Source organism: Schistocerca serialis, chromosome 12 (assembly GCF_023864345.2).
Source record: "Schistocerca serialis cubense isolate TAMUIC-IGC-003099 chromosome 12, iqSchSeri2.2, whole genome shotgun sequence".
Classification (NCBI taxonomy): Eukaryota; Metazoa; Arthropoda; class Insecta; order Orthoptera; family Acrididae; genus Schistocerca; species Schistocerca serialis.
The window spans coordinates 114,208,736-114,230,718 of NC_064649.1; the positions used below are offsets into that span (position 1 = coordinate 114,208,736).

Consider the following 21,983-nt stretch of genomic DNA (forward strand, 5'->3'; position numbering starts at 1 on the left):
ATTGGTTTTGACAATGATTTTATCAGATGGTCTGCCTCATATGCCATGATCTCCATGTTGTTGTTGTGGTCTTCAGTCCTGAGACTCGTTTGATGCAGCTCTCCATGCTACTCTATCCTGTGCAAGTTCCTCCATCTCCCAGTATCTACTGCAACTCACATCCTTCTGAATCTGCTTAGTGTATTCATCTCTTGGTCTCCCTCTACGATTTTTACCCTCCACGCTGCCTCCAATACTAAATTGGTGATCCCTTGATGCCTCAGAACATGTCCTACCAACCGATCCCTTCTTCTGGTCAAGTTGTGCCACAAACTTCCCTTCTCCCCAATCCTATTCAATACCTCCTCATTAGTTATGTGATCTACCCATCCAATCTATCAGCATTCTTCTGTAGCACCACATTTCGAAAGTTTCTATTCTCTTCTTGTCTAAACTATTTATCGTCCACGCTTCACTTCCATACATGGCTACACTCCATACAAATACTTTCAGAAAAGACTTCCTGACACTTAAATCTATACTCGATGTTAACAAATTTCTCTTCTTCAGAAACGCTTTCCTTGCCATTGCCATTATACATTTTATATCCTCTCTACTTCGACCATCATCAGTTATTTTGCTCCCCAAATAGCAAAACTCCTTTACTACTTTAAGTGTCTCATTTCCTAATCTAATTCCCTCAGCATCACCCGACTTAATTCGACTACATTCCATTATCCTCGTTTCGCTTTTGTTGATGTTCATCTTATACCCTCCATTCAAGACACTGTCCATTCCGTTCAACTGCTCTTCCAAGTCCTTTGCCGTCTCTGACAGAATTACAATGTCATCGGCGAACCTCAAAGTTTTTATTTCTTCTCCATGGATTTTAATATCTATTCCGAACTTTTCTTTTGTTTCCTTTATTGCTTGCTCAATATACAGGTTGAATAACATCGGGGAGAGGCTACAACCCTGTCTCACTCCCTTCCCAACCACTGCTTCCCTTTCATGCCCCTCGACTCTTATAACTGCCATCTGGTACAAATTGTAAATACCTTTTCGCTCCCTGTATTTTACCCCTGCCACCTTCAGAATTTGAAAGAGAGTATTCCAATCAACACTGTCAAAAGATTTCTCTAAGTCTACAAATGCTAGAAACGTAGATTTGCCTTTCCTTAATCTTTCTTCTAAGATAAGTCGTAGGGTCAGTATTGCCTCACGTGTTCCAACATTTCTACGGAATACAAAGTGATATTCCCCGTGGTCGGCTTCTATCAGTTTTTCCATTCGTCTACAAAGAATTTGCGTTAGTATTTTGCAACTGTGACTTATTAAACTGATAGTTCGGCCTATGTATAAAATAGAAAAATATGCAGTATATCATCTCATGCCCAGTGGGGAGCACATACAACATACAGTTTATCCGCCTGTGTAAAAAATCGAAAAATATGCAGTATATCATCTCATGCCCAGAGGGGAGCCCATGCAACAACAAGCAGTGTGTGGCGTGTACTAGATTCAACTTTACTGAGACTACACACTAATCTTGAGTATTTTTAGTTTTTAATTATAATACTGCCGTTGCTGAAAAGAAAAACAGACACAGATTCTCATTCCCAGAATAAGATGCAAGATAACTAGTTTCTCACTTGCTTTTCTGCTGTCAAAACACGTCTGTGCGTAGCACGAATGAAAAATGCAAGTATGTAATCCTGCTCTTGAAGATTATGGTGTTATCAACAGAATCACTTAGTGATGTCCGAAATATGCGACTCACACAGAAAGATGCTTGATTTATATCCCTTAGTATCGGATATCTTTACAATGAAACACTTGCCACAGTAATGCTGTTTGGCAATTAGTTAACACGTTACGAGTAAACTATTTTCTGCGTTGTCCTGGTATCACCTGACTTGTCGAGAATAGTTCATAAGGGGAGGTACTCACTACACGTCGGCAGCGTGCTGAAAATTCTTGAGAAAAAAACTGCTTGCAGCTAACGCAACTAGTTGTATGACGTAAGGACGTAGGGTATACATCTGCTAAGTAACTGCTGTCATGTAATGGGCTAACACCTGCTTACCGTGTGTTCCAGACTGGAAGCTGGACTCTGCCTGTACGGGTCCGACCTGGATGAGACGACGACGCCTGTGGAAGCTGGACTCTCGTGGCTGATTGGTGAGTGAATTCTGGATATGGGATTACCCAATGGAACCGCTACACTCGGCGCAAATGAGAAAATTCTCTTCACGCTCTCGTTACAGTTGTGAATAAAACGTGTAAAATACAACTTTGGTATCAGGAGCGGAAAATTTCGAAATGCCACGGACGTATAGACAACGATGTTATGCACAAATTCTACTAGAGTGTCTACATCTTTTCTTCGTGCTCGCCAAATTCTACCTTGACCAGCGAGGCCACCAAATCTCTCTCCAACTCAGAACTTTTCGAGCTACATGCGCAAGACCCTCATACGAGGATGAGACTTTCTTGATCTATCACGCCAATTGGACAGAATTTGGCACGGTATCTCTCAGGAGGACATCCAACAACTCTTATCAATCAGTGCCAAGCCGAGTAACTGTTTCTACACGTGCCAGGAGGTGGACCAACAGTTTGTTTACGTCCTCAATTTCTGAAGCTCTTCCTCTTGAATAAATCATTCATTTTTTCTGAAACTGTAAGGAAAGGAAAATTGGAGGAACAAATATACACCGACAAATATGCCGGAGATCAATGACAGAGGAGAATACAGGAAAAGATTAGAATGTCACCAGTGGAGCTGACAGGAGAAACGGAAACTGAAGATCTCGGAAGAAGAGTGGAGAGAAGAAGAGAAAGAATGGAGAGGTTCTGGGAGAAGAAGAGGAAAATGCAGCCCACGAAGGGGCTACCCGTGGTCCTACAGAGGCCGTAACGCAAGAAGAAGAAGAGGAAACTGTAACAACTTGTTTTTCTGCACATGTACATCACATCTGCCTGTTTCCGTCCCATTCGGATAGTTGCTTCGTGATTCGTCGGGTCTTTTTTTTTGTTGTTGCAGTGTATGTACAGGGTGACAAATTAAGGACTTATTTCAGTAGTGGTACAAGTCCATTTTTGTTCATATTGAGATAGAGAGTCATAAAGTTAAATGAGCGCTGAAAAATATGCAGTTGAGATACCAGAAATATTCAAGGATATGGCTTCTTGCTAGAGGTGAACTTTTCTTGCTGTTTGTTTGGCTCATTAATTTCAGAAGCATTATAGACAGAAAAGTGGACGTAATGGACGTGTATCACTACTGAAATAAGCCCTTGAATTGTTGACCTATATGAAATAAAATCACCATAACTTCTGAACGATTTGCGTTAGGACTTTATAACTGCACAGTTGGCCGCGGGGCATTATCGTAATTAGTACGCCGTGTATGGTTTGGTTTAGCGACGAAGCCCATTTTCATTTAAGTCGGTTCGTCAAAAGCAAAACTGACGCGTTTAGGGGACTGAGAATCCGCATTTCGCGATCGAGAGGTCTCCTTATCCTCAATGGGTGACCTTGTGGTGCGCAGTCTCCAGTTACGGAATAATCAAGGCGATATTCCTTGATGGCACGATGGCTGCCGAACGGTTTGTGAAGGTTTGGGAAGATGATTTCATCCCCATTATCCAAAGTGACCATCTTTTTGAGAAGATGTGGCTCATGCAAGACGGAGCTCGACCCTATCGAAGCAGGAGAGTGCTTGGTGTCCCGGAGGAACACTTTTGGGACCGCATTCTGGCCTGTAGGGTACCCAGAGGTCACTGGCGTGGGCCTGGATTGGCTGCCATATTCTCCGAATTTGAACACATATGACTCCGTTCTGTGGGGCTATATTACAGACAAGGTGTTCAGCAGTAACTCCAAAACCACTGCTGAGCTGAAAACAGCCATTCGGGACATCCTCGACAGCATCAATGTTCCGAAACTTCAGAGGGCCATAGAGAATTTCGCTATACGTCTGCGTCACATCATCGCCAATGATGGCAGCCATACCGAACATGTCATCACCTAAATCCGAATATCTGTAGTGTTGTTTACCTGTTGAATAAAAGGTGTGCACGCAATAGTTTGTAACTAATTTAGGTTTTTTTGCATTTATTTCAATAATTGGCAACCTGTACGTACAATAAACCTATATTTAGGACAGTCATAGACATTTATTGATAATGATACCATTGTAGGATAATTAGAAAAGGTAACATTTACTGCAATGAACCACTATAAGGTGTAGAAAAATATCCGCTACCAGTCACAATAAAAGGTTATTTGTTTGTCACACAACCGGTTTCGGGCTTGCGCCCATCCTCAGGTGTTTATACATTCATGTACATGTTTATACTGCTGGAGATCAGTAGAGCTGAAGCATCATTATTGTAGTTAGGCTGTGGTGACACTTAGTGACACACTTATTATCATTTTAACTGAAATATGGACGTGAAAATGATGATAAGTGTGTAACTAAGTGGCAAAACTGTCAGCACGGCGTAACTATAATAACGCTTCATCTCTATTGATATCCACCAATATAAACATGTACATGAATGTATAAACACCTGAGGATGGGCGCAAGCCCGAAACCGGTCGTGTGACAAATAAATAAATAATCTTTTATTGTGAGTGAAAAAGACCAATAAAAAGGTGTTAGCATGCGGACGTAATGTGCTGTTCCAGTCTCTTCTGTACCTAAGGTCCATCACCGTTCCCTTTGGATCCCTACGTAATTCGGTGCTCTCCGATACACACGATCGAACAGCGGAGGAGTGGTACTCAAGCGTCAACTTTAGGTTACAATATCTCCGGATGTAATTAACATTTTACAATGCAACAAACGGCACTGATTACGTATTTGTTTATATGTTCAGATGTGCTAACAAAACTAACGTGGTTCCATTTAAGAAAACGTGGGTTTGTGTTAAAAACATACTTCCGTGCATTTTTGTATGGTTTGTATTAAACAATTACACTAGCCCCTGTCCTCACGTTCGGTCTGTGGAATCGGTTCGTCAGTATTTGATGTGGTTTACGAAATATATCCAGCGGTAACGTTAGGTGACTCACCCTGTATATATATGTGTGTATGTTTCTATGGAGATGCCTAGTTTCCTGTAGATGTGTGCAGCAGCTGGGAGAGTGCGTTTTGTCCTTGCAGCTAAGAGACGGCGAGCTTCGGCGGACTTCCCCGGCGCCGGCGTGATCCTGGAGCAGCTGCGCTCTGGGCCCCCGAGGAGGCGCGTGGGGCTGCGCTGGGAGGCTGGACCGCCAGCGCGCGCGGGGGCGGCGGTGGTGGCCGCCCTCAGCGACGCCGCCCCGGCGCAGGTGGGCCGCGTCACCAGCGGCTGCCCGTCGCCCTCGCTGGGCGGCAGCGTCGCCCTCGCCTATGTGGACTCGCAGTACTCGAGGCCCGGCACATCGCTGGCTGTCCAGGTGCGCGGCCGCGACGTGCCTGTAGAGGTGTGCCGGCTGCCATTCGTGCCGCACCGCTTCTACAAGAAGGACCAGCAGTAGAGTGTACCCACAACCTGGAGTCTCAAACAGCTACGCTTTCTCGACACCAACCCTCAAGACATTTCTAGATCCATTGCCTCAGTCACCATCAGCCAACGAATCTCACAATCTTTGGATGTGCAAATAACTGCTATGGTCAACACCAGGAACCCCCCTCTGGTTGCCAGACGTCCCAGCCAGCTACGATGTCTTTCTGGTAGTGGGACTGAAGAGATTTCAGTTCCCGTCACCTCAGCCACCATCGATCAATCCCAGTGTTTTGACAAGTAACACCTAAGCAGTCACCAGTAAATCCACTGTTCAACAGCTGAACTCTCTTCTGACTGCCTGGTGTCTCAAGCTGCTATATTTTGTGCACCACAGCTGAAGTTTCTACATTCACCTGCTAAGTCATGATCAGCCAATGAATATCTTAGTCTTTCAACAAGCAGCAGCTCAGTAATCAGCCAGTAACTTCAGTGCTCAACGCCAGGACTCTGATCTGGCTGCCTGGCGTCCCAACCATCCAATACCTGGTGTGAAGACGCTTATGTATCCATCATGTCAGCTATCATCAGTCAGTAAACCTCTCAGTCGTTAGACAAGTAGCACCCCGGCAGTAACCAGTAAATGCAGTGGTCAGCAGCTGAATGCTCTTCCGGCTGCCAGCTATATTCTGACGCCAGGGCTGAAAACGTTTCTACATACACCTGCTAAATCATCATCAGCCAATGTATCGCTCACTGTTTTGACACACATCATCTAAACATTCACCAGTAAATCCACTGTTCAACAGCTGAAATCTATTCTAGCTTCCTGGCATCTCAAGCTGCTATATTCTGGCACCACAGCTGAAGACGTTTCTACATCCACCTGCTAAATCATCATCAGCCGATGAATCGGTCACTGTTTTGGCACACATCACCTTAGCAGTCTCCAGTAACTGCAATGGTCAACATTTGGACTAGCTTCTGGACCAATGTGTCTCAACCAGCTTGAATATCATTTGCTTTCTGACCCCTAGACTGATGGTGATGCTACATCCATCAGCTCAGTCATCTTCAGTTAATGAACCTCCAACTGCTTTGACAAGCATCGACTCAGCAATCACCAATAGCTACAGCTAACGACCTTTCCTGAAGCATCACCTCAACCATTAGTATTCGTTAAATGTATTGATGTTTTTTCAGTGAGTTTTACCTTAGCCATCAGCTTATCGCAACCCTACATATTGGCCAACTATGTCTTTTGATGAAACTTGGTGCTGAATTCTACCACTGGGGCTGATAATATATCTACAGCTCAATTCTGGCACCAGGACTGAAGACGTTTCTACAACCACCTGCTAAGTCATCATCAGCCAATGAATCGCTCACTGTTTTGGCACACATGACATTAGCAGTCACCAGTAACTGCAATGGTCAACATTTGGACCAGCTTCTGGACCAGTGCATCTCAACCAGCTACGATATCAGCTGTTTTCTGACACCTGAACCGATCGTGACTCTACATCCATCAGCTCAGCCATCTTCAGTTAACGAATCTCCCACTGCTTTGTCAAACATCACCTCACCAACTACCAGTGGCTACAGCTAATGATGTTTCGTAAAGCATCATCTTATCCATTAATATTAGTTGAATGTATTGATGGTTTCTCAATCACCGGCTTCTCACAACCCTAGATATTGACCAGGTACATCTTTTGATGAAACTCGGTACTGAATTCTACTACTGGGGCACACGATGTCTCTACACCTATCAGTTCGTCAGTCCAAAGATGTTACTACAACATCATCTCATCAAACATCAATGAAGTGGAGGAGAAATGCACCCATAATAATGCTTATGTATATATATATATATATATATATATATATATATATATATATATATATATCACATCGCAAGTATCACTGAAATGTAATTCAAACTGAGTTCTTACTGAGGGTGCTGTACTCATCTAATTGAGCTATTTCGATACCAGTACAAATCTTTAATCAAAACCTACATGTCTCCTCAGCCTTTCCTGTTTCTTCGTTATTTATTATTTCAGTGTCATCTTCAACTGCACTATTTCATACTTCAACTCTGTAACTAATTCACAATTTCTTTTTCTGGCTCCATGTCTCTGACTACTGATTTCCTTCTTTCTCTCGTTATTTGCTGTCCATATATCTGTGCTAATGGAATTACACCTTCAGTATATGAAACAAAAAAATACGCTATTTGACAAGATATTTATCATTTGTACTATTTCTGTTTATAATCGGATTCATCTTTGCATCAAGCTATATAGTCATTCTAAGTAGATACTTTTCACTTCTCTTACTGCCTTTTGCAGTGCAGATCTTCATCTGCTCATCATTGTAGTTTCTTCTAATCTGAGCTTTGGACTGACTATTTTCCTTGAGCTGCACTTCCTGCGTACCAGTTCTCCTACATCTTCTTCCCGTTCTTCCAGGGTGACATCACCATAATTGCAACCTTCATACTTCTACATTACTGTTACAACTCCATTTCTTTTCCACAACAGATCTTCAATGGTAGGCGTAATATAAGCACCTGTCCTTTGCACCATTTTGTCCTTTTGTCTGTGTGCACATATTATTACCACATTTCATTTTCTAACAGTTCTTCCTCTCTGTTGCTGTCGAAGTTGCATGTACAGTACAGTTGGTTTGAGTTACAAGGTTGAGTTCTTGAAGTCTCTCTTCCGTTAGTAATGCAACTGTGAGAATTTCACTGCAATATCATTCCTTTTACTGACATCAAATACATCGTCTCATAAAATATTTTAAGCCTTCCCTTTGCTCCTTATTTCAGTCAGCGGTTAACAAGCGTGACACGCCTTAACGAAACCTGAAGTGCAAGCCCACACCTGGCAACAAACCTTTTGTACCTTTACATAAATATAGTGATTTCTCTCGAAATCTGTGTGATCAAATACTTCAAACAAAGATAGAGCTGTTTTATATTATTCGGTGTTACTCACAGTGAATGTATTTTTTTCATAAGTTCACCTGGATTTTCTGCTGGTGACTGAATCATTGAAATTACAGAACTCTGCAGCCACAACTATTCGTTTAGAGTTTCAAAAGCACCGTACTTTCTGTGATGTCGTGTGATGATATTAGTCTGTGAATGTTGGAAGATGAAGGGGATCCTAATAAGTTGCGAAACCCAATATTGAATGTGCTTGCCACAATTAGATACCACAGGTGGAAAGGTGCATCTGCAAGAATTTGCAGATGGTATCTCAAAACAGGACAATGTTAATGGGACAATCTGAAAACGATACGTCACGAAAAATGTGTGATGACTGATATTTACTCTGTGTTATTTGCCAGAATTCTATTTTTTATATCATTGTAATTTTGGTCAAAAAGAAATAAAGGTATCAGCATAATAGTAGTCAAACACAACAGCAGTTTTGAGATTTTATATCCGTCGTTGTTACATTCAGTTCCACTTTCTCCCTTTCCTTCTTCGTTTCCTTCATTTCCGGCGCGTTGTCTCAACCTTGATAACGTCGCCCCTCATTTCAACTCGTCACAGCATGGAGAGCTGCATCAAACCAGTCTCAGGACTGAAGACCACAACAACAACAACCTTTATCCTCTTAGCCTCTATAAGCAATGCAGAGGGAGACGAATACTCGGCTTTCAGTTACTACGCCAATGTTCATTTAAAATCATATTATTAAATTTCGTAAGCAACCCAATGTAATTATTCTGCAAAAATGGAAAACGAGTTTTCTTAGAATAGTTAAATATTTAACAGACTGCACTGCAATGTAGTCTGTTTTGAACTCTTATTTGATTGGCACTTTCGCCGGAACACGTGCAGGCGCGAAGCAATGTTGCCATGTCCCTTACACAACACACACGTGTCATCACACTTCATTTCGCCTCCCTTAAATGCACAAACTGTTCCATGTACTGTGTTTAAGCAGGCAACGCTGTATTTAGGATGAGCTGAATTTTGTTTTCATTTTAGTTTTATTTTCGTATTGATCTTTAAGATGACACATGAAAAGTTTATGAAAATACATTTCCTGACAACTCTACCGAATTTTCAACATGCGGGAAACATTATTGTTATTGAATTTGCGTGAAGACAATGTACGTACCAAATCTTAAGAATACATCATATTTTGTTCTGCACCAAACTAAAACGCTAGGTAATTTCAGTTAAACACGACACATGATGCTGGTTTGGTTTCGCTACAGAAAACTCAGCACTAGCCTTGTACCTAAACGGCTGTTACATTTTCTGATCACATTCGTAACATTACAAAACAAAGTTTAGGCTGAAATTTCCTGGCAGATTAAAACTGTGTGCCCGACCGAAACTCGAACTCGGGACCTTCGCCTTTCGCGGGCAAGTGCCCTACCATCTGAGCTACCCAAGCACGACTCACGACCCGTCCTCACAGCTTTACTTCTGCCAGTACCTTGTCTCCTACCTTCCAAACTTTGCAAAAGCTCTTCAGCGAACTTTGCAGAACTGGCACTCCTGAAAGAAAGGATATTGCGGAGACATGGCTTAGCCACAGCCTGGGGGATGTTTCCAGAATGAGATTTTCACTCTGCAGCGGAGTGTGCGCTGATATGAAAGGCAAAGGTCCCGAGTTCGAGTCTCGGTCCGGCCCACAGTTTTAATTTGCCACGAAGTTTCATATTAGCGCACACTCCGCTGCAGAGCGAAAATCTCATTCTGGAAAATTTAGGCTGTTAATCTAGGTGGGGAAACTTACCGATCTGGGAAAAGTAATAGTTAATAGTGATTCAAAATACACTACACAAAATGCTGACAGTGAGAGGGATTTCGTTTGTGCGAGTAGGACTGAGTTCCTCAGATGAATTTTATTCAGGCGCACTGGCTGATAACGGCCCTGGTATTAATAGTCAAAATTCACAAAAAAATAATTTTGCTATGCAGGTTCTTAAAATTCCTCGCACACCAAACCATCAGTTCAATCCAATCGTGAATGTTTTTCTGATGACAGTAGAAACACTCTTTAATAATGAAATTCGCCAACAGCGCTACAGTTGAGATGTTATTTTATTTTAACTTTTACTACCAGATTCGATATTCTATTAAGCCATCTTCAGGCTCCTGCATAATAAAGTGTATGTCAAGGTGCACCACAGCACACTTTACAGAAAGTGACGGGTAATACACTGGTGGCTCGTAGGTATACATTCTGGATGTTCAAAAAAATTTTGAATTCAGATAAATATGAGAGTACGAAATTAATAGCATTTGCCGTATAACAGTTACGCTTATCAACCAATACATTTACACAATTTCAGCTGCTGTATATATTAATAATAGTAATAATATTAACAGTAATAATAATAATAATAATATTACAGCAAGCATATTATTAAAGATCCCAATACCACTACAGATAAATGCAGACTTTGCAAACAACAAATAGAAACAGTAGATCACATCACAAGCGGATGTACAATACTAGCAAATACAGAATACCCCAGAAGACATGACAATGTAGCAAAAATAATACATCAACAGCTTGCCTTACAACATAAACTTATAAAACAACACGTTCCCACATACAAGTATGCACCACAAAGTGTACTGGAGAATGATGAATTCAAATTATACTGGAACAGAACCATTATAACAGATAAAACCCGAAAGTTCCTAAATGCAATGTAACATATACCGTACAGTTAAAAGGAAGTCACGCTTGATCAAGGTCCGCGCCACTTTCCATTTTTAACCAGACTTAACGTCTGAGAAAGTAAAGAATAACAATAATAATAATAATATCCATAACTTGTCTGAAAGAAAGGAAGAATTCTTTTTGTGGTATTTTGTTGTTTTGTATGTCACTAAGTACAGTGTATGGGAAGAACGAAATAATGTTTAAGCTTTCACTACTCTCCGTTTCTCAGTTTCGTGTACTTTTTCGTGCTTTTTTATTTTCTCGGACAAATGTGCAAGACGCCTAATTCACGTATTAGTTAACGAATTAACTTCCGGGCTGAAAATCAGCCTCACGACAACCTACGTGTATAGTACAATTCTTTGTTAAACGTTCGCTTGTAGTCGCGCTTAGTTGATTTATCACGTTCTCGGACAACGGATCTCGTCTGGAAGGCCGTTTTTCTTTTGTGGCTCTCTTTTCCTGGTAATTTTCTTTTCTGTTAGCGCTTAATACAGACTAAACAGATTCAAATGGCTCTGAGCACTATGCAACTTAACATCTGAGGTCATCAGTCCCCTCGACTTAGAACTACTTAAACCCAACTAACCTAAGGACATCACACACATCCATGCCCGAGGCAGGATTCGAACTGGCGAACGTAGCAGCTGCTAGGTTCCGGACTGAAGCGCCCAGGACCGCTCGGCCACAGCGGCCGGCACAGATTCAACAGAGTTCAAGTTGAAACTGCACAGGAAAGCCGGTTCCTGCACAGTAAACAACCAACGCCAAACACAAACTGTCGTTTGCGGAAATTATTTAACTCAAATAGTACTATCTGCCAGTAAGGTTACTTGACTAACATGCAAATGAGGCTCTGAGAACTATAAGGGGCCAAAAGCACACCGTATTTGACCACTCCCGCCCCCCCCTGAATATCAGAGAAATCAGTGAAATAGCTCTTTGTGAATGTAAAGATATACGTTCAATGTGGGCCAATTGTACAGGTAAACCTGACGCAGCATAAGATCAACAGACTTCATCAGCAGCATGCGTTAAACGACAAATATCAAAACGATGGCACATTTCCTGGCTGGTCTCCCGTAATCGAATTCACGGCTTCAACAATGCGATGTTGTAGACTTTCAGTAGATAAAAACGCGGTCTCATAGAGAAGTCACAAGGTGTGAGGTCTGGGAAATGCTTCAGTCCCATAATCGATGGTGATGTGCTTTATGGTTCTCAGCGCCTGAAATGGACTACTGTATGATAAAATCCAAAACTTATTGTATTATATCTCATTCAGAATCCCACAAGAAAAAAGGTTTTTCCATCAGTATAACTATAACATATACTGATGTCCGATCTAATTTTACTGGTACTATGAGTGAATTGGTATATCTGTCGCGTGTGCTACCGCCTGGCGTGATTTATGTCAAGCGAACAGGGCTAAAAGTCTGCTGCACTGTGCTGCCACCTGGTGGCAGTGACGCAAACTTGTAGTTGAGTGGTAGGGGATAGCGTAAACCGCGCACATTGTTTATTAAGGGGCTCCGGAAAGGCTCAAAATCATGAAAAGTTCAATTTTTACTTTTTTGCGTTTTCTGAATCTGCAAACTATTACCTTTTAATAGATATATAATTTATTAAATCCCAAAGACTCCAACTATTTTTAAATTTTTTTTTGAAATGTGTTCTACATGGGCGTGACCCACTGTGGCGCTGTTAAACTGCTGTCAAATGGTGTTATTATTAACGTCCGTGTTCATCAGGTACATTTTAGTGATGTGAGATAAAGTATGTGTTGTGGCTAACCTGTGATGGTTCAATATATATCGCTGGTGTGATTGTCGATTGTTTCATGTTTATTTACTCTGTCGTTATCTCGAAACTATTCGTAATTAATTCTGTTTCTTGAGTCTCTGTTTTGTTGAAGTATAATAATGAGTAAAAGTAAAGTTATTAGAAATCCTCTGAAGGCTTTTAAGAAAAGGAAAAATGTTGGAAAGCCAAAGGTATGTGTTATTACTGTAAACAATAAAGACTATAACCAAGTGAGAGAACCTAACCTCTCAAGTACACCTGCACATAGCAGTCAAAGTGGGAAAGAAAATACTTCACAGAAGAAGCTTGGTTCAATGAGTGAAAACTATGAATGTTTTATGGGCGAATCGGATGTGAGTGAAATATTTGATATGTCGGTTCTCAAAGGAATGTTTTCAAACTGTGTAAGATGTATTCATTGTAGTGAAGTTGGTCTGGAACTCTCCATAATAAAGCACGTAGGACTTGCTAATGAAATACAACTGAAATGTGATAAGTGTTCATACATGACCATCTTTTGGAACAGTGTTGCAGTAACTGCAACTGAAGAAAATGGTAGCAAAATCTACGAACACAACAGCGAGCGATGCTTGCTTTAGACAAGGAATGCCTTCGGGCTGCAGACAGGGCTGTAAAGAGTCTAGAAATACAAGCAAGAGTAAACGGGAGGAGGAACAAGAGGAAGCTGGAGGAGGAGTTTGCAGAGGATGATGATAATCCATTCTATGGACCTGGAATGCACTAAAAAGTTAATCCAATCTTTGTCGCTCGATTCCCAAAACTTTTATTTTCTCATACTAATTACATGTTTTCTAAGGATCTTCCAAACATATTTGTTTCAAACTTTCAGTAAATGTTACACAGTACCTTCTGCATAATTTAACACAGCCTTTTTCCAAAAAACTGTATATATTTGAATATATAAATAAAAAATCGCAAAAAAATGTTATGAATTTTCATTACAATTGAAAAAAATCATCTTTAATAACTGAACTAAAATTTTGTAAAATCCCTGTGTTAAGTTGTAGCCCATATTCCAATAAATAATCTGTAAAAAGTTCAACTTCCTACCTCAAATACTTTGTGAGGAAAGATGTAATTTATAAGCGTTATTTTAACATTGCAAGTATAGGGCGTTCCGGAGCCCCTTAAACCCGTAAGTATTTGGCCTTTAAGGCAATTACGTCACACAAGTTGCGCATGAGCAGAAGCTCCTTAAAACGTGCACAAGTGAAGCTGTGCTCGCGACCCTGATAAGCAAGTTTCTTCAAAAGTCTAGAGGAGCAATGTAGCACGGCGCGGTAGATTTAGTGCCGTGTGCTTCAGACTGCCACACCTACATTGCGTTTAACAGCATTCACAGGAAGATAACCAATAAAAAAGCGAGGTGTCAAAACTTGGGGTCTTCATGTGCTGTCGTGCTCTTACACAACTGCCGCCACTGGGATAATAATAAAAGCACTTAAAGCTACAAAATGAAAGTAGCAGCGTTAAGATGGTTAGCGCTGGGCACTATGCTACTTAACGTCTGAGGTCATCAGTCGCCTAGAACTTAGAACTAATGTAACCTAACTAACCTAAGGACATCACACACATCCATGCCCGAGGCAGGATTCGAACCTGCGACCGTAGCGGTCTTTCGGTTCCAGACTGTAGCGCCTAGAACCGCACGGCCACTCCAGCCGGCGCAGCGTTAAGACAAATCTGTGTGTATATCGAGCACAGCACAATAAAACATGTGTACTGTGGCGTCCCCGCACTTCAACCGCGTGCTGACATTGTCGACGCGGTAGAGCTGCTACTGCCGCAGCTCTCGCAGTGGAGTTGAGACACGATGCGCGATGACGTAGGTCCCCGTTAGGTGAACGGGAGACAGAAATGCGAACTCGTACGATGGATGCTTCTTCTGATTTAAGATTGAATGATTCATTGCTCGAATATGCAGTAGTTGTTAAATCTTATCTCATCCGCATCGTACACACCACCAATTACGACGAAACATTGTAATTATCAGTCTTCTCGTACGTTGTTAGCTCGTTGCTATGGAGTTGTTGAACCCGTATGAAGCGAGATCCACAGACACTCTTTGATCACGTCTGAGTGAACCTACGCCGCAATGTTTAAAAAAAATATTCAAAAGTTCTCTCTTCAATTAATGAAGTAGGTATTTTGATAGTCACATTAAATTGTCCCTGCTGAACAGTCGTTGGTTAACTGTCATTGATTAAATCACTTAATAATGTAGTCCACGCTTGATATTTCACTTGGAACGAACAGTTTATTGTTCCTTGGCCACTAAATACTTTATAACTTTCGCACCGCACGCACACGCAGTTGGCCGGCCGCGGTGGTCTCGCGGTTCTAGGCGCGCAGTCCGGAACCGTGCGACTGCTACGGTCGCAGGTTCGAATCCTGCCTCGGGCATGGATGTGTGTGATGTCCTTAGGTTAGTTAGGTTTAAGTAGTTCTAAGTTCTAGGGGACTGATGACCACTGCTGTTAAGTCCCATAGTGCTCAGAGCCATTTTTGAGCACACGCAGTTGGTTAGTAAAGTCAGTTCTATTAAAATTAAGTTTCCTGACAATTACGACAACTTGACTCTTCAGCGTAATTGTATTATATTCGTGGAGTCGTGTAATTGTGTCCTACTCGAGACTAATTGAGTGTAGTCCTTTGATATACTATCCACTCTTCTTTTAGTTCCAACTATTTGAAAGTCACGTTCAATATTCACTAGTTTCGTCAATAAAGTTCAATTATCCCGTTATGCACGGTTAAGCGCGTCTATCAGGTCCTGCCTCTGCTTAAAAAATAAGTTTCAGAAGTCCGTGAATCACGTCACGCAAGAAACACTTCTGAACGCAAAACAATCTCGCCGCGTTCCGTACTCTCAATAACTGAGACAAGAATTGTTCTCGCACGTCTTTACAGGATGAGAGCCAGCAAGCGACTTCTTCTGTGAATGAGTATTGTAGGCGCATTTAATTTCTTCGTTGCGCTTACAACTCTCTTCCACATAAAAGTTATCTCTGACTAACATCACCTTGGACTTAGCTTTCAACATATTAATTGCAATTATCACTTGGATAATTGTCCATTAATTAAATCAGAGGTCTCTTCCTCTTACTTTCATAACACAAACACTCAGTGTTGTATAATGTTGTTGTTATCAAAACTTCTTGGTGTTAGCTTATCGGCAAAGATGTCGTATTTGCCAAGATAACTCTTCCCTACTTCATATTATGATATTTCGTCTTAATTGACTTTAAGGGGGTCGTTGGGGTGTTATAGTACATACTTGTTAGTCACAGGTATATAAGAGAACATGCAAAACATTAAAAATACCTGATCTAGCTAGTATACAATCAGAAGCTCGGCCAAACAAAACTTCTCTTTTTTTGTAATATAAAAATTGTATATATATCTTATAGATGACAAAAGCCCTACTATATATGACGACCTGCCCTCATGTAAAGTAAAAGTCACACTGTAATCAATGAAGTACAATAATGTGCGTATCTAAGTACTATCACATTTGGTGGAATAATTTGTTGATACACCACCATAAATTCAAGCTGACACAAGACCCACCGGCAGACAATATATTAAGAGAAAAACAGACTGCAAAGAGCATGCACCAACTCGAAAATAAAAGATATGATTTGGTGTCCTTAATTGTTGTTGTTGTGGTCTTCAGTCCTGAGACTGGTTTGATGCAGCTCTCCATGCTACTCTATCCTGTGCAAGCTTCTTCATCTCCCAGTACCTACTGCAACCTACATCCTTCTGAATCTGCTTCGTGTATTCATCTCTTGGTCTCCCTCTACGATTTTTACTCTCCACGCTGCCCTACAATGCTAAATTTGTGATCCCTTGATGCCTCAAAACATGTCCTACCAACCGATCCCTTCTTCTAGTCAAGTTGTGCCACAAACTTCTCTTCTCCCCAATCCTATTCAATACCTCCTCATTAGTTACGTGATCTACCCACCTTATCTTCAGCATTCTTCTGTAGCACCACATTTCGAAAGCTTCTATTCTCTTCTTGTCCAAACTAGTTATCGTCCATGTTTCACTTCCATACATGGCTACACTCCATACAAATACTTTCAGAAACGACTTCCTGACACTTAAATCTATACTCGACGTTAACAAATTTCTCTTCTTCAGAAACGCTTTCCTTGCCATTGCCAGTCTACTTTTTATATCCTCTCTACTTCGACCATCGTCAGTTATTTTACTCCCTAAATATCAAAACTCCTTTACTAATTTAAGTGTCTCATTTCCTAATCTAATTCCCTCAGCATCACCCGATTTAATTCGACTACATTCAATTACCCTCGTTTTGCTTCTGTTGATGTTCATCTTATACCCTCCTTTCAAGACACTGTCCATTCCGTTCAACTGCTCTTCCAAGTCGTTTGCTGTCTCTGACAGAATTACAATGTCATCAGCGAACCTCAAAGTTTTTACTTCTTCTCCATGAATTTTAATACCTACTCCGAATTTTTCTTTTGTTTCCTTTACTGCTTGCTCAATATACTGATTGAATAACATCGGGTAGAGGCTACAACCCTGTCTCACTCCTTTCCCAACCACTGCTTCCCTTTCATGCCCCTCGACTCTTATAACTGCCATCTGGTTTCTGTACAAATTGTAAATAGCCTTTCGCTCCCTGTATTTTATCCTTGCCACCTGAAGGTTAACATTGTCAAAAGCTTTCTCTAAGTCTACAAATGCTAGAAACGTAGGTTTGCCTTTTCTTAATCTTTCTTCTAAGATAAGTCGTAAGGTTAGTATTGCCTCACGTGTTCCAACATTTCTACGGAATCCAAACTGATCTTCCCCGAGGTCCGCTTCTACCAGTTTTTCCATTCGTCTGTAAAGAATTCGCGTTAGTATTTTGCAGCTGTGACTTATTAAACTGATAGTTCGGTAATTTTCACATCTGTCAACAGCTGCTTTCTTTGGGATTGGAATTATTATATTCTTCTTGAAGTCTGAGGGTATTTCGCCTGTCTCATACATCTTGCTCACCAGATGGTAGAGTTTTGTCATGACTGGCTCTCCCAAGGCCATCAGTAGTTCTAATGAAATGTTGTCTAGTCCCGGGGCCTTGTTTCGACTCAGGTCTTTCAGTGCTCTGTCAAACTCTTCACGCAGTGTCTTATCTCCCATTTCGTCTTCATCTACATCCTCTTCCATTTCCATAATATTGTCCTCAAGCACATCGCCCTTGTATAAACCCTCTATATACTCCTTCCACCTTTCTGCTTTCCCTTCTTTGCTTAGAACTGGGTTTCCATCTGAGCTCGTTATCAGGAGAAAGAAAACTGGCGTTCTACGGATCGGAGCGTGGAATGTCAGATCCCTTAATCGGGCAGGTAGGTTAGAAAGTTTAAAAAGGGAAAAGGACAGGTTCAAGTTAGATATAGTGGGAATTAGTGAAGTTCAGTGGCAGGAGGAACAAGACTTTTGGTCAGGTGATTTCGGGGTTATAAATACAAAATCAAATAGGGGTAATGTAGGAGTAGCTTTAATAATGAATAAAAAAATAGGAGTGCGGGTTAGCTACTACAAACCACAGTGAACGCATTATTGTGGCCAAGATAGACACAAAGCCCATGCCTACTACAGTAGTACAAGTTTATATGCCAACTAGCTCTGCAGATGATGAGGAAATAGGTGAAATAAATGATGAGATAAAAGAAATTATTCAGGTAGTGAAGGGAGACGAAAATTTAATAGTCACGGGTGACTGGAATTCGTCAGTAGGAAAAGGGAGTGAAGGAAACATAGTAGGTGAATATGGATTGGGGGGAAGAAATGAAAGAGGAAACCGCCTTGTAGAATTTTGCACAGAGCATGACTTAATCATAGCTAACACTTGGTTTAAGAATCATAAAAGAAGGTTGTATACCTGGAAGAATCCTGGAGATACTAAAAGGTATCAGATAGATTATATAATGGTAAGACAGAGATTTAGGAGCCAGGTTTTAAATTGTAAGTCATTTCCAGGGGCAGATGAGGATTCTGACCACAATCTATTGGTTATGAACTGCACATTGAAACTGAAGAAACTGCAAAAAGGTGGGAATTTAAGGAGATAGGACCTGGATAAACTGAAAGAACCAGAGGTTGTACAGAGTTTCAGGGAGAGCATAAGGGAACAATTGACAGGAATGGGGGAAAGAAATACAGTAGAAGAAGAATGGGTAGCTCTGAGGGATGAAGTAGTGACGGCAGCAGACGATCAAGTAGGTAAAAAGACGAGGGCTAATAGAAATCCTTGGGTAACAGAAGAAATATTGAATTTAATTGATGAAAGGAGAAAATATAAAAATGCAGTAAATGAAGCAGGCAAAAAGGAATACAAACGTCTCAAAAATGAGATCGACAGGAAGTGCAAAATGGCTAAGCAGGGATGGCTAGAGGACAAATGTAAGGATGTAGAGGCTTGTCTCACTAGGGGTAAGATAGATACTGCCTACAGGAAAATTAAAGAGACCTTTGGAGAGAAGAGGACCAGTTGTATGAATATCAAGAGCTCAGTGTCCTTAATATCGCTTAACAAATGGACAATACCGTAGTGAAACAATCTAGGATTTAAAATCTAACTTAACTAAGTGGAGTCTTCCAAATTCTCAGCTGACAACTTCATACTATATCCCTGGGAGTATAAGACACCATCCTAGCTACTTTTCTATAAAATGACGAACCCATCTCAACAGGAACTGACACAGAGTAAGTTTTTCGTGATAAGTATTGCAGGTATCGATAAAGCTAAAAGATAGGTGAGTGTGCAAAGACCAACCCAACACTACAGTTTAAGCCCACAAATTAACATGCTTGCACATCAAACGGGGCGCAATGGTTGTGCGTGAAAGTGAATTTATTAACTGGAATCATAATATAACGTGCTCATGGAGTGGACAATACTGCTCAAAATATGGTAAGTAATGGAGCAGCCCAAGGCAATGAAACAAAGTGTTGGTGGAAGTCTAAATCTGTACAGAGTCCCACACCAGTAACCCATAACCTTAAAACTTATAACCAACGTCAAGTCAGCATCAGTCAGACCTCCATAAAGGCGAATCTGGTAAGAACGTCGCAGTATTCCCTATAGGCTGTGTGGAGAAGTAAAGGACAACGCTGAAACACTGATAAACTACCTGAATCCCACTCATGAGCTGCAGTCAAGACGCATTGAATATCCCACAAATGATCTGGGGAATGTGTCAGTTTTGATATGAAAATGTAACTACTAAAAACTGGCAATCTGGAAAATACAAGGTGTACAACTCCGCTTCCGCCGTTTGCTGATAGGTGGCTACAGCGGTAAGTAGCGGTCGAAAGAAACAGATCGCAGACGTCAGGCAGTTAGCTTGGACCTCGATCAACATAATCCCATTCAGACATTAGTCGATTTGTGTCTGAATCATAAAGTTGTTCTTGCTTGAAAATGTCAGTTTACGAGCCTTATTCTCGTTATTTGCTGGAGGTGTTACTGTTTTGTTTCAGTATGAAGAAAACAGCGGCTGAGTCTCATCGAATGCTCTCAAGTACCTGTTTTAAGGACACTATTAGTGGCCGGCCGGAGTGGCCGAGCGGTTCTAGGCGCTTCAGTCTGGAACCGCTCGACCGCTGCGGTCGCAGGTTCGAATCCTGCCTCGGGCATGGATGTGTGTGATGTCCTTAGTTTAAGTAGTTCTAAGTTCTAGGGGACTGATGACCTCAGAAGTTAAGTCCCATAGTGCTCAGAGCCACACTATTAGTGAAAAACGTGTCCTGACTGGTTTCAACGCTTGAAGAACGATGATTTCAAAGTCGTAGACCGGCATAGTGATGAAAAAGGGAATGTTTTCGAAGATGCAGAACTGGAGACATTGCTGAGTGAAGACTCGCGTCAAACTCAAGAAGACTTGGTACGATTAGTAGGAGTGACACACCAAGCCATTTCAAAACGTCTCAAGGTTATGGACATGATTCAGAAAGAAGGAGTTGGGTCCCGTTTCAGCTGAAACCCAGAGACGTTGAATGGCGTTTGCGTGTTTGTGAACAGCTGCTTCAGAGGCAAAAACGGAAGGTATTTCTGCATCGCATTGTGACCCGGGACGATACCCATAAACGCAAACAATCATGGGGATATCCCGCCCATGCTTCCACGTCGACGGTCAAACCGAATATTCACGGCTCCAAGATTATGCTCTGCATTTCGTGGGACCAGCTCGGCGTTAAAACCAAGTGAAACAATCACAGGTGCTCGCTATCGAACGCAATTAATGCGTTACGGCAGAGCATTAAAAGACAAACGGCCGCAATACAGCGAGATGCACGATAAAATGATTTTGCAACACGAGAACGCTCGACCCCACGTTGCAAAACAGGTCAAAACGTACTTGGGAACGATAAAATGGGAAATCCTACCCCCGCTGTATTCTCCGAACATTGCTCGCTCTGACTATCACCTGTTTAGATCAAAGGCGAAAGGCCTGGCTGACCAACACTTCTGATCTCATGAAGAAGTCACAGATTGGACCGATTCGTGGATCGCTTCAAAAAATGAACCATTTTTTTCGACGTGGGATTCGTACACTGCCCGAAAGATGGGAGAAAGTAGTGGCCAGCGATGGAAAATACTTTGAATAATACGTGTGTAACCAATTTGTTTCATTAAAGCCTCTAATGTTGGGGAAAAAACGGCGGAGGCAGAGCTGTACACCTTGTAGATAACACCAAATCACACCATATGGAACCAGTAAAAACTTCACCAAGTACAGTGTGATTCAAAAAGAATACCACAACTTTAAAAATGTGTATTTAATGAAAGAAACATAATATAACCTTCTGTTATACATCATTACAAAGAGTATTTAAAAAGTTTTTTTTTCACTCAAAAACAAGTTCAGAGATGTTCAATATGGCCCCCTCCAGACACTCGAGCAATATCAACCCGATACTGCAACTCGTTCCACACTCTCTGTAGCATATCAGGCGT

At 41.4% G+C, this 21,983-nt stretch overlaps 1 protein-coding gene across 1 annotated transcript in view; it reads left to right on the top strand.

Moving 5' to 3' along the window:
- LOC126428183 (aminomethyltransferase, mitochondrial) overlaps positions 1-8,909 on the top strand; it is a 173,384-nt gene extending 164,475 nt beyond the window's left edge. The window contains exons 5-6 of the mRNA XM_050090097.1: positions 2,078-2,160; positions 5,153-8,909. Coding sequence (XP_049946054.1) covers positions 2,078-2,160; positions 5,153-5,508 — 439 coding nt within the window. The 3' untranslated portion in view covers positions 5,509-8,909. The remainder of the gene's footprint in view (positions 1-2,077; positions 2,161-5,152) is intronic.
- The last annotated feature ends 13,074 nt before the right edge of the window (positions 8,910-21,983 follow it).